This window comes from Protopterus annectens, chromosome 4.part0, assembly GCF_019279795.1.
Source record: "Protopterus annectens isolate FY-2018-M chromosome 4.part0, PAN1.0, whole genome shotgun sequence".
In the NCBI taxonomy this organism is placed as follows: Eukaryota; Metazoa; Chordata; order Ceratodontiformes; family Protopteridae; genus Protopterus; species Protopterus annectens.
This window is the reverse complement of record NC_056733.1, coordinates 200,951,734-200,968,055: the sequence shown is the minus strand read 5'-3', so window position 1 is coordinate 200,968,055 and position 16,322 is coordinate 200,951,734. Positions and strand designations below refer to the sequence as shown.

The following is a 16,322-nucleotide window of genomic DNA, read 5'->3' as shown; positions in this document are numbered from 1 at the left end:
GTTGCTGGTATGTCTGTTTTTTTGACGTAGTCATTAAAATAATTACTTTGGTTTTGATGAAAAGGTTTTATACACAGAACAAACCAAGTCCTATGCACGAGGGTGATGCACGGTCCAAACCAAATAGAAAAACCAAATAGACCAGCAATAGCAGCACGGAGTTCAATAGATTTATTAGATACTGAATTAATAACAAACTAGTTTCGGCTATACAGCCTTCTTCAGTGTAATACCATACAGTCAGGCTTGTATTATTCATCCATTTAAATACATAGCATGAGCCAATAGAAAATTGAGCTCATGAATATTCATGAAATAAAACATATTTCCTGATCTTAATGTTTTTTTCAAATGCATATACAGTGGGTGATATATACAAAACTGTCAGTCCTGAACATAAAAGCTAACAACCCAAAATAAATAATGCATCTAACTGAACATTTTGTTAATATAGCATATCTAATTAGCCATAAAAATAACTTTATATTTATCTTACTATCCTGTACTATATTAACCACTGGTACTAGATACTGAGCATAGATACATCAATATCACCAATGGTGCTATATATCAGATATTTATATTGAAATGGCTTGTACATGCTATATCAAAATGGGGGACAAAGTGTAACTATTTAGACAAATTGAGTATTCGACATATCCAAAATATATAACTAAAGACCAACCATAATGAATTTCAAAAGCACAATAACATGACCTCCCAAACTGGAAACGTGATAATTGCATTCAAATACTAAAAAATAATATATATAAGAGTGTTGGAGATGTATCGATACAAATTAACAAGACCAACATATCAGGGTACATGTTGTTCATACAAACACAAAGTTTTTCACATGCCACTTTATTCTATATAGAAAGAGTTTATTATATATAAAAATCGCTCATACCATGATAGGTACTACTCAGCCGCCCGGAAGAATCAATATAGAAAATTTTAATCCATATCAAACCTGAGTATAATTAGGTTTGGTGTCCATATATATAGAACCCAGTGATTCCAAAGGTGAAAATGACCAAGGCTAAGTATCATGTTACAAAATAACCATATTGCCCTAAAGATGATCATTCAGTCCAGGGTAAAACAAACCCCCTAAAATAGTAATCCAATATTTCTCCTTATTATCCAATAACCCATGCCAACCTTGTTTATTTGTTCTATCTCCAGAAATACGGTCAATGACCATAAAACTGAACTTGGCCTGAGGGTGTTTCATTGTATGTTGATAAAGGGCACTAGTCTCCTTGTGGTTTCTTATATCACTACGATGTTCATTCATTCTGACTCTCAAAGCCCTAGAGGTTTGTCCAACGTAAAATGCCCCACAGTGACAAGAAGCCAGGTACACCACCCAATCGCTACTGCAATTACCAAAAGTCTTGATGTCAAATATTCTACTGGTATTACGACTGGTGAATTCCTTGGATTTAAGCATATGTGGGCAGGATCCACAATGACCACAGGGAAATGAGCCAATAAGTTCATCACCATGAAGTGTCAATTGTTTATGAGTAGTACCCCCACTAGCCATATGTTTGAAATGTGAAAAGTAGGAGCCTAGGGTTTTACCACGTTTATATGAGAATAAACATCGTGGTCCCAACATATTTCGCAACTTGTCATTAGCCAGTAGGATATTCCAATGTCTGTTAATAATGTTTCTGATCATATTAATGTTTCTGCCATAGGTAGTAATGAATCTGACACATGTTGTACGAGAAGATTGATTTTTGTTCTTAGTCTGATATTGTAATAAATCATCCCTCTCTAGACTATTGGCTCGACTCTGGGCAGAAACAATATCAAATCTGTCATATCCCCTATTGGTAAACCTCTGACTAAGATCCCTGCTGGCCAATTGATATTCCTCCATGTTAGAACTCAGACGTTTGATACGTATAAATTGGGAAATGGGAATACTCCTGATGGTGTGACGGGGATGTAAACTTGATGCATGTAACAAAGTATTATATTGCGGGTACTTGCGGAAAACCTTAGTAGACAAAGTATTATCTGGGTTCCTGTAAACAGTAACGTCCAAAAAATTGATGGAATTTCTATCATACGTTATCGAGAATTCAAGTCCCCAGACATTGTCATTAAGATACTCAACAAATTCCCGCAAGTAACCCACATCAGCCCGCCACACCAACCAACAGTCGTCCAGATAACGCCTCCAAATGTCCATTTCCACCTGAAAGATGTTATGTGATGTATCATAAATCATGTATTCTTCGACATAGGCCATGAACAGGTCAGCATATATTGGAGCAAAAGAAGCCCCCATAGCTGTTCCTTGTAGCTGCCAATAGCATTGGCCTTAGAAATACAGGACATTCTTATTCAGCACATGTTCGGACATACATATCAAAAGTGTGTTAAACCCAGGTGCATATAGGTTAGCCCTTTCCAACCAATACTGAATGGATTGCAGACCTGCCCAATGGGGTATACTGGTGTATAATGATTTGACATCCAATGTACATAAATACCATTCGGGTTCCAATTGGGTCTCCCTGATTATCTGCAAAAAATGTGTGGTGTCCTGCAGCCTAGACCTTATATGTCCCAAAAGAGGTTTCAAATATTTGGTTAAAAAGGCTGATAGGGGTTCGGTCAATGAACCTATTCCAGAAACTATTGGTCTACCTGGTGGTTTGTTCAAGGACTTGTGGATTTTAGGTAAAAGATACAATATCTGTTTAGAAGGTTCAGAAACCATAAGTGACTCTAAACATTTTTTGTTTATAATACCCTCCTCAAAGGCTAACTGCAAAAAGGAATCAATCTCATCCTTAAATACTGGTGTCGGATCTATGGACATATATATGTAACACTTAACATCAGATAGTTGGGTTAACCCCTCCTGGACATAGTCCGCAGTGTTCCAAACCACAACTGCACCTCCCTTATCGGCAGGGACAATAACTATATCTTTGTTGTTGCGTAGGTTATCCAAAGCTAACCTATCGTCCGAAGTTAGATTGCTAGCCAACATAATATGTCCCATATTCTCAGAGTGAATATCTCTCAAAATAGTGTCCATAAAAATGGAAACGTGTTTATTAGCTGGAGGTTGAAAAGAGGACTTACCGAAACGGAAGTCCTCAGAAGGTTCCGACTTGTTATCATCAAAAAACAATTTAAGATTTAGAGTCCGGCAAAAAGCCTGTAAGTCCTGTACTATGTGATATTCCTGACAAAAAAATGAGGGAATGTAATTCAAACCCTTGTTCAAGAGGGCAACTTGTTCATTTGTTAATATGGTCTTAGACAAATTCAACACATTCTGAGTTGGTCCTGATATATCACCTATTTCAGGAAGTTGTCCAATAGACCTTGTAAGGAGACCGGAGTCATTGGTCTTTCTGTGCTTTCTGCCCCCCCGGTGTCCCTTACCCCCTCTAAAGGGGAAATTTTATTGGTTTTCTTCCTGTTCGGTGAAACCCTCTCCCCTGACCCCTCCAGATCCGTCAGAGAGGATTCATCACCAGACGTGCTAAATGAGCTGTCCCCCTTCTTTTTCAGGATTGAACGAGGTCTCTTTTTGGTGCGACTGGGCCCTGTCCTGACCTGATTGGTATCAGCAAATCTGACAGATCTGCTAAACTCAAATGGTTTATCCCGTTGGTAATCTGAGAAGTCACGATGAAACTTCTTGATTTTCCGTTCCTTCAAAGTTTTTTCATGCTCCGTCAATTCAATGGACAGTTTTTTAATATTATCCTGATATTTCAAAGAGGATTCAAACTTTTGAACCCCAGAGCATATATTTTTGATTTCAAGTATATTAGAATCTACTGTCCTTTCATAATATTGTAACAAAATATTCACAAATGTCATGGATCCCATCTGAAGAGCCTCCTGCCAATCTTGGTTTAGTTTGTCATCTGGTCTCCCCACTAAGGGTTGTGTTCGTATTCGTAATCCCCTGGGAGCCATATTTTGTGCCGAATATGCTTTAAATAGTTTAAGATGCCAAATATTTGATCTCAAAGTTTTAAACGCTTTGGTGATCGAATGAAAAAACATATCACAATCTACCACAGAGGTTTGAGTCGAATTGACCGGATCATTGCTTGGCAATTTCTCAATACCAAATACAGCTATATCTTGCCGATCAGCACATAATCCAGACAGAATACTATTTAGATCCATGTTGTGAATAATATTTAGTATATACTACTATTGAAAATTGACGGGGCACAAAACACAATAAAGGAATATAATATTTAACCAAATTATTGGTATAAAGAGTGACAGGCCCAGTGGCACCAAAAATAGAGGAATAATAGGACACCAATTCAATATCGGGAATCACAAGAGTGGGCAGAAAGCATAAATTAAACCAAAACAACTGGAACTAATTAATCATAATAAGTGGCAAAACACCATGAATTATAAAAAGTGAATCACAATATTCACTATAGAACCGTTGATTGATATACTCCCCTAAAGGATGCCAACCTCAGGATGATTGAATGTTAGAGAAACCAATAGTTAGATCACTTCCAATGTATCACTAATATCTGCCCCAATGAACCTGATTGTCAAGTTTAGATAGTGGCTACAACCACACTTTAGATTCAATTGCTAGAACACACAACCATAAATATTCGATCACTGAAACAGTGATCAAAACACTAGGTCCGCTAAGGACACCATACACTCGATAAAATATGAAAAGATTTAATATGTATATAAAGCCAAACTAGTTGAACTTACAACAAACAAATATGTGCCTTTCTAAGGACCAGTATGAATCATCAGATTGAGGAGTATTCCTTTGAGACACATCTAGATAATTACTATACTCACTAAACAAATTGCACTATAAGTGTTAATACCCATGTAGAAATACATTCTATACAATTAACACACAAAAAAATCTGATAAGATAAAGTACTAATTTTAATAGTGATAGGGGGACCGAGCAGTGGCCCGCTTTTAGATAGACTAATTAACTGGTGAGAGGCAGTTACTAACAGTTCAAATATTGGTTAATATACCATTAAGGGTATTATTTCAATTAGTATGTTACACAATTCTGAGGATCTGTTATCACAACCAAAATATGATAAAATCACAATAATTATTGTTCTCGGACTCAAGCAGCATAATACTGGCAAAAATAACTCAATACAATTACACATACTGCCTATATTCACACATTATCCTCTCTGTAATGATGTCCCATAATAAATGTATATATAATATACCAGGGTCTAAATGCCCATTATAATGATATGATAGGTATAATCACACTTATTCAGGTCTAAATGGTGTTCACTTGGCTCAATATGTTGAACCAACTATTGTATTACCCAGCAAATATCAAAATTGGTCGTATAACTTATTTTGAATATATCAGTATATTGGGGTTCTACACATAGTATAGATTGTGCCCAATCATAGCCCAATTCCCAATCTAGCTGTCACCCATAAACTGAAACCTCTTGATCAGTTAGCCGACACTTCTGAAATCCAAACGGCTAAATATTTCCCTAGTTTTAAATATAAATGGGGCTTCAATTCACAACCTGTCCAAATATTCACCATAAAGAACCAAAAATGGCTTAAATACCAACCATACTGGGACCATACACATATAATTATATCATGAGCCCTGGACTAGTGTGCACAAGCATATAATGTGGACAGAATATTCATTAAGCAAGAAAGTAGTCCCTATTATAAATCAAAAAGGCATACCATCATATGTTGTCAAAAACCATAAGCTGTATATATATAATATAAGCCGCGGCTATTATAGGCCCATGAATCCAGCCTTAATGCCAACTTGGTTCACAACACTCCATGTACCAACTGCTTATTTCAAATAACGCACGGAACATTACAGTGATTTTCAATTATTGCCCCTTAAATATAAAAATTGAAAGCCATTTAGTACGTGGTACTAATATGCCTGTACAAAGTATAAGTATCCCAAATCCCAGTCTTACAGTAACCACAAATAGTTATTATCCATTGATCGTATCATGAATACATGTAAGACAAGGTACGATAGTACCGAACTACTGCAATATTTCACATAAATCCCACAAATATCTTAGGCCTTATTAAATGGCGACATCACTCGCCCTAGAACATACCAAGTGTCGTAAAAACACATTAAGTAAATATAGGCCCAAGGAAAAGAACTATGTGAAAAATCAGTTATTGTTCAAATACACGTTTGAAACATCACTATATTGCAAAGCATACTAAAATACAGATATACCCAACTGTCAAGAGATTAACATACTGCCCCACCAAATATCGACTAAACACTCAACACACTTATCAAATATCACAGTTAGACCAACGGCAAATTTTGCCAGTTAACCAAATGTAATACACACAAAAAATGTCCAAATCACATTTGTCCCTGTTGATTAAACGGATCCCATAAGTTCGTATAGAAGAACTCCTCCAAAACGTTTCCAAAAAGCACCGTTGTGTCCCAAATATGAAGATTCAATATGTTCCGATCAACAGTCAGAGTCCCATGGTTGCCCAAAAATTGTCCCGCACATGACCACTTGTATTTAAAGATGTTACAACATAAAAGTTAAATATACACAAGCAGCACCAAAATGTCAATTATCTGAGTTACTATCCTCACCACGACGAACAGATATATCAAAGATGCATCCACATGGATGTGAGTCCAGACCACAGCCGTCGGTGTGGCCGTAATTAAAGCATCAGTGGAGCAGCTGTGAGAGCAACTAGTATGGTCACCCTTTTCATTAATGTCATAATGTCAGTTTGTGAATGGGATGTTGTGTACATCTGCAAGCACTGCTTGAACATTATTTTTTACTGGCAGCTCATACACAATGTTTTAACTGGAGCATTGTAGATGTGATATTTGATTTTTTTTGTTGAGCTTTTTATTCATGCTTTTGATTTAAAAGACTTGCTTGTTTTCAAGAATAAACTATACAACAGATTACTGACTAATATTAGCAGAAAGAGAGGGAGCTAGAGATCTCCAAAAGCAACAATATCTGTTCTTTAGTAGCATTTATATCCCTGTAGACTTATAAATGTGGTAAAGGATCAGTTTGTAAGATTGAACATAGGATTTGGAGATGATGTGCATATGAGAATAAACAAATATGTGTACGATTTTTAGCTAGGTGCTATCCTTAGACTCTTATTAGCCCTTGGTAGAGAGCTGTGTCTTGATCATAATGATATTAAAGCCCTCATACCCCCTTTGATCATTATTGATAGTAGTAAATTGAAAGGTTTCCTGACAGACGTTTAGCTTCAAAATCAAACAAAGGTTAGATTCATTTGGTATTAAAGATGTTGTTAATTGAAACATTTTAATAAATTTTGAATATATTAAGTCTGTAGGTGATCCAACTTGATTAAGCACTAAAATAATTTGTTATCAAGGGCAGGTTTGAGCACTGTATTGTTGCACAGTGAGTTAAAGCTTTGAGAGAAAGTAAACTCAAGGATTTTTATGCTTGCCACTTCTTATGTAATAGTTACTATTGGGTCTGTGTTTACTGATTGAATGTTCATATCACCAAACCTCTGATTATCAAACACAAATCAGTGAAGGTTCACTTAATTGAACATTCACTTCTACGAATGTGTTACATAGGGAAAGTAACCAGTTGGCCAGCATTTCCTTGTAACACAATGTGGACTATTTCAACCCATGCAGGTGGGGGGCTGTGCTCCCCACACACCCCTAACTATATATACCAACTCAGAGATTGCACCACAGTAGGGAAAAGGGCTAATTTCCTGATGTTGGCCAACTACTTCCATGCCCTTTTACCCATTGCAGTGCGCTCTCAAAGTTGGTATATATACTTAGGGGGGTATGGAGTGTGCAGGCCCCCCCACCTGGGTGGGTTCGAAATACTGCAGTGTGTGTTACAGGGAAATGTTGGCCAGCTAGTTACTTTCCCTGCATAACCCATTCACTGAAGTGAACATTTGATTAGGTGAACGTTTGCTGGTTTGTGTTCGATGATCGGAGGCTCGCTGAACTGAACATTCTATCAGTAAACATAGACCCGTTCCTACTATGTGGACCACCTGGTCATTTTAGTTGTATTTCAACAAATATTGTTTATATTGTCAGTTGTGCTGTGTGCAATTATTTTTATGTTGGGAAAGCCATGAGACAAATCATCTAATCATATCCATGAACACCAGTACATTATAAAGGGAAAAAAAACAATGCTTTGTATAGTCATTCAGTTGTGTGTGCTAGTTTTAAAAAGTTTGGTTTTTCACATGTTGTACAGTGGTCTACTTTCAAGGTGTAGAAACATTGAGACAATAGTGTTTAAGAATTTAAATACAGATTTTATTTAGTATCCTCTGTACTGCCCAGTTTAAATTGGAATGTCAAGTTTAAAGATGTTTAAGAAGCCAAAAAAGTTGTAAAAATAGTTATACATCAACCAGTTTACTTGCATCTTCACCTTCTGCTTTATTATTTTTATAGTATACTTTTATATTTTGATAGTATATCTTAAATGTGTTGTTGTTTTAGGGGTCTGAAATTTGGATTCAGTTTTTAAAATGTGTCTTATTTTTTTAATGATCGCTGAAAGCCTACTGCAAAGAACATACAATTTTTATTTAAATTTCCTGCTTCTTGAAAGCCACCAGTCTATGAAAGTCCATTTATTTATTTATTTATTGTATTTTTATATTCAGCTTTTCAGTGGCAGCTAATTTCACTGTGGTTTTGTTCTTTAAACTTCTGTATTTTTTTTTTTTAATTTTGATGCTAAAATAGACAGTAAATTACAGTATTTTCATTTTTTTATATAGACTGATAACTTATGCACTGACATGTGCCCCTGTTGCTGTTGCGTGATTTTCTGAGCTATAACAAAAGCTTTCTTTGCAAAGTTATTATAGTGAAAGGAAAACTACAGTAAGATAGAGACTGAAACAGGTGCAGTACATAGAGCCTAACTTATGGCAGCAGCACTGAAGTACTAGGCTTATCCACTGTTGAAGCATCTATTTATTGTTCATTTTATTTGCATATAGTGATTGGGAAAGACCTCCTGGGCAGAGAAGCCTTTTTTAGCAGTGGTCCTGGGAGTTAAGTTCCAAAGAATAAATAATAGAACACGACACACATGGAAAGAATTACAACAAAGAGTTTGGCACAATATACATGGAAATAATTACAAGATGAATGAAACACTGTATTTACATGGGATTCTAGCATAAGAGCTATGAGCAACCTATTGCACATGAATATTTCATGAGAGCTGTTAGTAATTTCAGTATTACAGAATGCTATTTGCACACACTATAGTCTTACACACCTAGACTATTATAGCAACAAAGTGGGAAAACAGTAGTTCAATCATAATTCTAGTAGATGTGAAATGTATATCAGCAATGCAGTGGCTCAAGCTGCGCAGAATTTGTGGAGGAGGGGGAAAAGATGCATGAGAGAGAAGTTTACCTATCAGTGGTAGTCATATCACTATTTTTCAACTCATCATTTACTGAAAATTAAATACTGAAAACAATGAATCAAAAAAAAAATTAAAAAGCACAAACAATATGCTTCCTGCACATCATCACAAAATGAGCTCCACCCCCCACAACCCCCTGAATTATATATACCAACTCCAGAGTCATACCACAGTGAAAAAAGGGCAAAAACCTTCAAAAAGCATTCTGCCAGCTTGCACAATGCCATACTTTGCAGTGAAATGCACAGCAACATGTAACCCCCTCAGCCATTATTCTTCTAGTCCATAAGAGAGATCTTATTTAATTTAAAGAAAATGAGTGAAATCTTAATCTGACTGAAAAGATGAGGGGAAACTAAAAGCATCCATGTAGTTATAGTAGCTTGCTATTAGGATGTTAGAGGGATTTTGGTATGTAAGTTCATTGTGCTTGTTGAGAAATGGTTTGTAAGTTAATATGGTTATGCTGTACTGAAAGTTTAACAGAAACCTTTGACTCAAAATAGAGTACAGTCAGTGTTTATTCAAAAGTGGAAAGTTAGCTAGGGGATTTGGAGCATAGGCATAGCCAGCAGTCAAATTAAATTCTGGAAAAACCCACAAGTCCGGCAGGTGCAAAGGCTCCAAAACGTCCAATGGCAAAGTCAAAAAGAAAGCCAGCACCTTGTGTGGTAAAAAAGCATCAATATAATGTGCAACCATACACATAAACTAGTAGCAAATAACAACAAAAACTCCTAGGTGCAGGGTAACAACCCATAAACACCTGAACCAAACCGGTTTCGGCCAGATTGCCTTCTTCAGTGAAGTGCTATGAATACTGAGTTAACAAGACCCACTTATAAAGTCATAAAGCCAGCACACCAAAATATCCCATTGGATAATACTTCAAACATTAATAATGTTCATTCACGCCTAGGGAGAACAAACCCCCCAATTTAATCATCCATTCCCTCTCTTTAATATTTAATATGGAGTGCCAACTTAATTTATCCCTGCATTCACCCTTAATACAATCTATAGTCGTGATCATAAACATTGCATGTGTGTGCTTTAAAGTATGTTTATAATGTGCATTGGACTGCCTTTTGTTTTTGATATTGCTGATGGGCTCACCTATTTTAAATTTCCGAGGACGTGACGTTTGCCCTATATAAAAAGCATAACATGAACAGGTGGCCAAATAAATCACTCAAGAGTTACTACAATTAGCAAAGAAGTTAATATTATACACATTAGATGTATTTTGGATGGTGAATTCAGTAATTTTAAAGACCCTGTGATGATGTGAGAAATGCCCACAAGGCATGCAGCCCCTCAATATGTCACCTGTAAATGTCCTCTGAACATACAAATCCCTATTATGACCAGTTCCTTTGTAATGAGACAAATGTGAACCTAAAGTGCGGCCCCTCCGAAACAAAAAAGAACATCTATCTCCCAAACAACTTGCAAGTCTCTCATCTCCCATCAAAATATTCCAATGTCTATTGATGGTTTGCATAAAGGCATTGGTATTTCTGCCAAAAGTTGTCACAAATGTAATTGAAGAATTGTTCCCTGAAGATCTCCTCCGATATTCTAATATATTGGGTCTGTCCTGACCCGTAGCCCAATTACACATCCCCATAATGTTACCAGTTGGATAGCCCCTATCCTGAAAATGAGAAATCAGATCCTGCTTATGTTGATGATAGATCTGGGTATCAGAGCAGATTCTTTGGACATGGAGGAATTGAGATTTCTGTATATTCTGAATCACATGTTGTGGATGGAAACGACTGGCATGAAGGAGTGAATTGTATTGAGGAAATTTCCTATAGATTTGAGTGTTTAAAGTGTTGTCTGATTTCTGACTAACCAGGGCATCCAAAAAGGTGATCTGAGTTTTACTGAAGCTAACTTTGAACTCAATACCCCATTTGTTTTCGTTAAAAGAGGTCACAAACTCCTCCAGGAAAATAGCATCCGATTTCCACACAAGCCAATAATCATCGAGGTAATGCCTCCAGATATCTATTTCATCAATACACAGATTGTGGCTAGAGTTGTAAATTAATTCCTCTTCTAAAAAGGCCATGAAGAGATCTGCATATATGGGTGCAAAAAATGCACCCATAGCTGTTCCCTGTATCTGCAAAAAAACATTGGTCCTGGAAGTAGAAAACATTCTTAGTCAACACGTGTTCCGCTAGACTAACTAAGAAGGTGTTGAACCCAGGTCTATATAATTCCATGCCAATGTTGCAGGGCCATCAAACCAGCCCAATGTGGGATGTTAGTATAAAGGGACGTAGCATCCAGGGTGCAGAAAAGCCAATCAGCTTCCAACTGAGAATCAGATATAATCGTTAAACATTGTGTCGTGTCCTGGATGCGTGACCTGACCAGGGCCAATAGTGGTTTCAAATGATAAGTCAAGTACTCTGAAAGGGGTTCTGTAAGGGAACCATTGCCTGACACAATAGGTCTATGTGGTGGACAAACAGGGTCTTTATGTATCTTAGGTAAAAGAAACATATATTGTTTTTTAGGTGCCTGAACTGTAAGTTGTGTCAAGTCTGAATTGGTGATGATACCCTCTTCCTTGACTTACCTTAAAAAATTATCAGTGGCCAATTTGAACCCCTTAGTAAGATCCAGGGGCATCCATGTATAGTACCTGCCATCCTTAAGTTGTCTGTGGGCCTCAGCCTGGTAGGTGGCCCAATCTTGAACCACAACCACCCCTCCTTTATCTGCTTGTGAAATCACAATATTGCTATTGTTCTTAATGTTATCAATACATTGCATCTCATTATGGGTAATGTTATTGGAAAAGGAAACATCATATTATAGTTATTGAAATGGAGAACTTTGAGAACATTATGTAAAAAGATCGAAGCAATAGGTGACAAGTGAGGCATGAAAGTAGATCTCTGAAATCTAAAGTCCACAGATGCATTGGATGTACTGTCTTCAAAAAATAATCTGAGATTCAACAATCTACAAAAATCCACAACATCTTTAGCACAAGAATGTTCAGGGACAAAAAAACGGGCACAAACTTAAACCTTTATTCAAAACATTTATTTCTGTTTCAGATAGGACCACTGAAGATATATTAAGTACATTCATACAAGGAACTATTGTTGCTTCATCAGCCTGAGTAGTGCCTCTAGACTGCTTATGGGATTTGTGTTTCCTCCCCCCTCTGTGAGTCCTGGCCCTAAAGGGTGTCCCAGATTACTTCTTTTTGGATCAGGTAACTCAAATGTGTGGTATGCATCCACATCTGAACTGGAGGAGGATTCTTCACCAGAAGTGTAGCTCGGGGTATCTCTATTCCTTTTCAGAAAAGGTTTAGGTCTTTTTCTCTTGGACATCGGGGGTTTCCTACCAGAGAGATTAAACTTTCCATTCTTGGGGTATTCAAAGGGTTTACCCCTTTCATAATCTCCAAGGTCCCTACTGAACTTATTCATTTTCTTGTCTTTTAGGGTCTGCTCCAGGCCCAAAAGATCATTACTTAACTGATTCAAACAAGATTTATAGCAAGATAGTGACTCAAAAACCGATAGCTCTGAACAAAGAAACTCGACTGTCTTTGTGTCTTGTTGGACTATAGCCAGCAGTCAGCTAAGTATTTTTAGGTGCAAGTTTGAATTGGTGTGGTTTGTTTTCTTGACAGAGCAAGCTGAGTACAGAATCCCAGGACTCTAGGTATGACCTGATCTCATCGGAAACCAATGTAGGTTTCAGAAGAGTTACTGCTAAGGTCTTTTGTTTTGGAAAAGCTAAGGAAAGTGCAGAACATTTTTGGTGCATTGGAAAACAACTTGCGTCTTCCTGTTTTGGGAAGTCATTTGAATATTAATTCCTCCTTTAATGTCAGAGCTGAAATAAGCATTACATTGGTGCAGCAGTTAGCATTGCCGTCTCCACAGTAAGAGTTTCTCCTGTTCTATTCTCAGCTGGAGTACCTTCTCTGCAGAGTCTGCACGTCCTCCCCATGATCGAGTGACATTTAAAGACATTCTAAAATAAAATGATTAATTACAGAAACAGTTATAAAATACAGGCAGTTGTGGCATATAAACTGAATGTCACCTACTACGATCATATTTTTTTTTTGCTCCATAACATTTGTTAATGTTATACTGAAGATTTTGCTTGATAGCCATGAGCTATTATATAGTGCATGAAATGCTGTCAGTGGTGAAAAAAAATAAAGAGGACATTTGTTAGTACTAGTTATGTATGAGTGCCTTGTTAGCGCTAGTTATGTATGAGTGCCTTGTTGTTAGCACTAGTTATGTACGAGTGCCTTGTTGTTAGTGCTAGTTATGTATGAGTGCCTTGTTGTTAGTGCTAGTTATGTATGAGTGCATTGTTGTTAGCGCTAGTTATGTATGAGTGCCTAGTTGTTAGTCTTAGTTATGTATGAGGGCCTGTTGTTAGTGCTGGTTATGCATGAGTGCCTTGTTTTTAGTGTTAGTTATGTACGTGTGCCTTGTTGTTAGCGCTGGTTATGTATGATGCCTTGTTGTTAGCGCTAGTTATGTATGAGCACCTTGTTGTTAGTGCTAGTTATGTATGAATGTCTTGTTGTTAGTGCTAGTTATGTATGAGTGCCTTGTATACCACCCAAGATTGCACAGAGCACTGATGCAAAAGCAGCATAGGCCTTTCATATGCACTGCTTTTAAAATCTCCGGCCAGGAAATGGACACAGAAGATGGGAAAATACAAATGTTATAAGTTACTGTGTAGTGACACACCCCAAAGAAGAAAATCCTGCCAAATGTACCTTAGTGCAAATAAATGCAGTAAGTCTCGAGTTACATTTCTTGCCTGATTCATTGTGTCATGTGCATCTGGCAGCTAGAGGCAGAAACTATACTTTTTTCCACATTTGCTACAGGGCAGTATTGGACATTACTAAATAGGTTTGTACAGGCAGCTCCTCCCTCATCACTGCAAAGTTTCACAAACACACACACACACACACACACACACACACAGATGGTAAAACAGCAAAACTGCATGAGGTTAGGAGAAGCTGAGGGAGTGTCTTATAACAATGTTTGATAGTAAGAGAAGTTGTATGCATTTGGGGTTTAGCAGTGGCATTTAGATACTGAAGCAATAAGCTGTAAATGCAATTGTCACTTTTAGCACATTACTCTATATGTGATATAGTCTATCACTGTTTAGCTATTCCATGAAACTCTGTTCAGCAGGTTATGGAACCTTTCCACCTCTGCTGGAGACAGCAGTGAAAACATGCATATGTGTCTGTCAGGTCCTACTGAATTAGTTCACATGTAAAATAGCATTATATTTAAACATTTAGATGCCTGCTAATTTAGATCTAGTAAGGAAATAACAGATGGTGTATACTCTGACTTTCATTACAGGTGCTGGAGTTATAATGACAACATGGCATACTGGTGGATCATTAGAGCCCCGATTTTACTCGTAATCTTGGTAAGTCTACAGCTGTACTTTCCAAAAATGCCTTGTTATTCCCAGATCAGGAATATGTTTGTGCAACTGTACCTTATATGTCTCTTGGATACCTCTGCTTTGTACTGTGCTTACTAGACATGTTTTACTTGTTTTCTAGTTGTCAGATATACATAATGTTACTTATACTTGTCACTTATACATAACTATAATATTCTGCAGGTCACCTTCTTTCAGATAGATACTGTTCTGAATTCATGCACTTCCTTCATTACCAATGTTTGTATGCTTATTTGAATGAAACCTCTCTGTATCTTCTGCATTTCTTTGTTTGTAATATCACAGTTGCTTATATGATTCAAGATAGATTAAAAGAGACAAAGGAAAAAGGAACAAAAAGAAAACCATGAAGTCATTGACATGCGACACTCATGCCTTCAGTTTACTGCACATTATTGTTGCACAGCAGTTATACTGGCATGGTTTTGTACATTATACCTTGAATGCATCTCCCTGGTCTGCTTTATGCCTCTGTCCCATACCTTACTGCAGCCTGCAGGGTCTGCATTAATCCACCTCCCATCACCCTGGTGTCTGTTAGGTCACTCTTGGACAGTATCCATCAGCAGGACTTCAAAATGAGAGGTGATGAGGCATTCTGCAGAGCAACAATGCAGGATAATCATAACTTTATTTTGTTTTCCATATATAGAGGTCTCTTGTCTATGTTTTTTATACTGGTACTTTCACTTCTTCGTGTTTGAGTTCCAGTGGTAAGCATCATTCCCCTTTTGAATTTAACATGAGTATTCCTCTTGGGAAAATTCAGCATCACCATAAACCAGATCCTGTTTATATTGTTGCAAGACTTGTTGACAGACTAAGGCATTTTGCTGCTACTTTAATCTAGGTGTGTATTCTTCTTCTGGCTTAATGTTGTACCATCATTGTGTTTTTCCTAATTTCAGATCAATTTCTTCATATTTTTACGAATTATTCAGATCCTTGTTTCCAAATTGAAGGCACATCAGATGAGGTACACAGATTACAAATTTCGGTAAGTCTGCCCCCTTACAGTGTTACCTGGTACTGCAGGTTATCCTGCTTACAGATGAGGAACCATAGATATGAAATGTATATGATACCCCTGTAGCATTACATATCCTAGTGAGGCACAAATGAGAAACTGTTCTGTTTGGATTAAGGTACCAGCCTGCTTAGAAGAGTTGTGTGGTCTGAAGAAGTTTTAAATCTAATTTTGCCATAGATGGTCTAGGCTGTTGTAGTAATAGAGGCAAGACTCCACTGATACCTGGCCTTGACTGAAAACCATTACAGTCATGCCACTGTTCTGGTATCCCTAGATCTCACTAA

At 37.1% G+C, this 16,322-nt stretch overlaps 1 protein-coding gene across 4 annotated transcripts in view; it reads left to right on the top strand.

Moving 5' to 3' along the window:
• GCGR (glucagon receptor) overlaps positions 1-16,322 on the top strand; it is a 1,613,162-nt gene that overhangs the window by 1,346,745 nt on the left and 250,095 nt on the right. For all 4 annotated transcript variants that reach the window (XM_044068203.1, XM_044068202.1, XM_044068204.1 and 1 more), the window contains exons 10-11: positions 14,900-14,969; positions 15,917-16,005. In XM_044068203.1, coding sequence (XP_043924138.1) covers positions 14,900-14,969; positions 15,917-16,005 — 159 coding nt within the window. The remainder of the gene's footprint in view (positions 1-14,899; positions 14,970-15,916; positions 16,006-16,322) is intronic.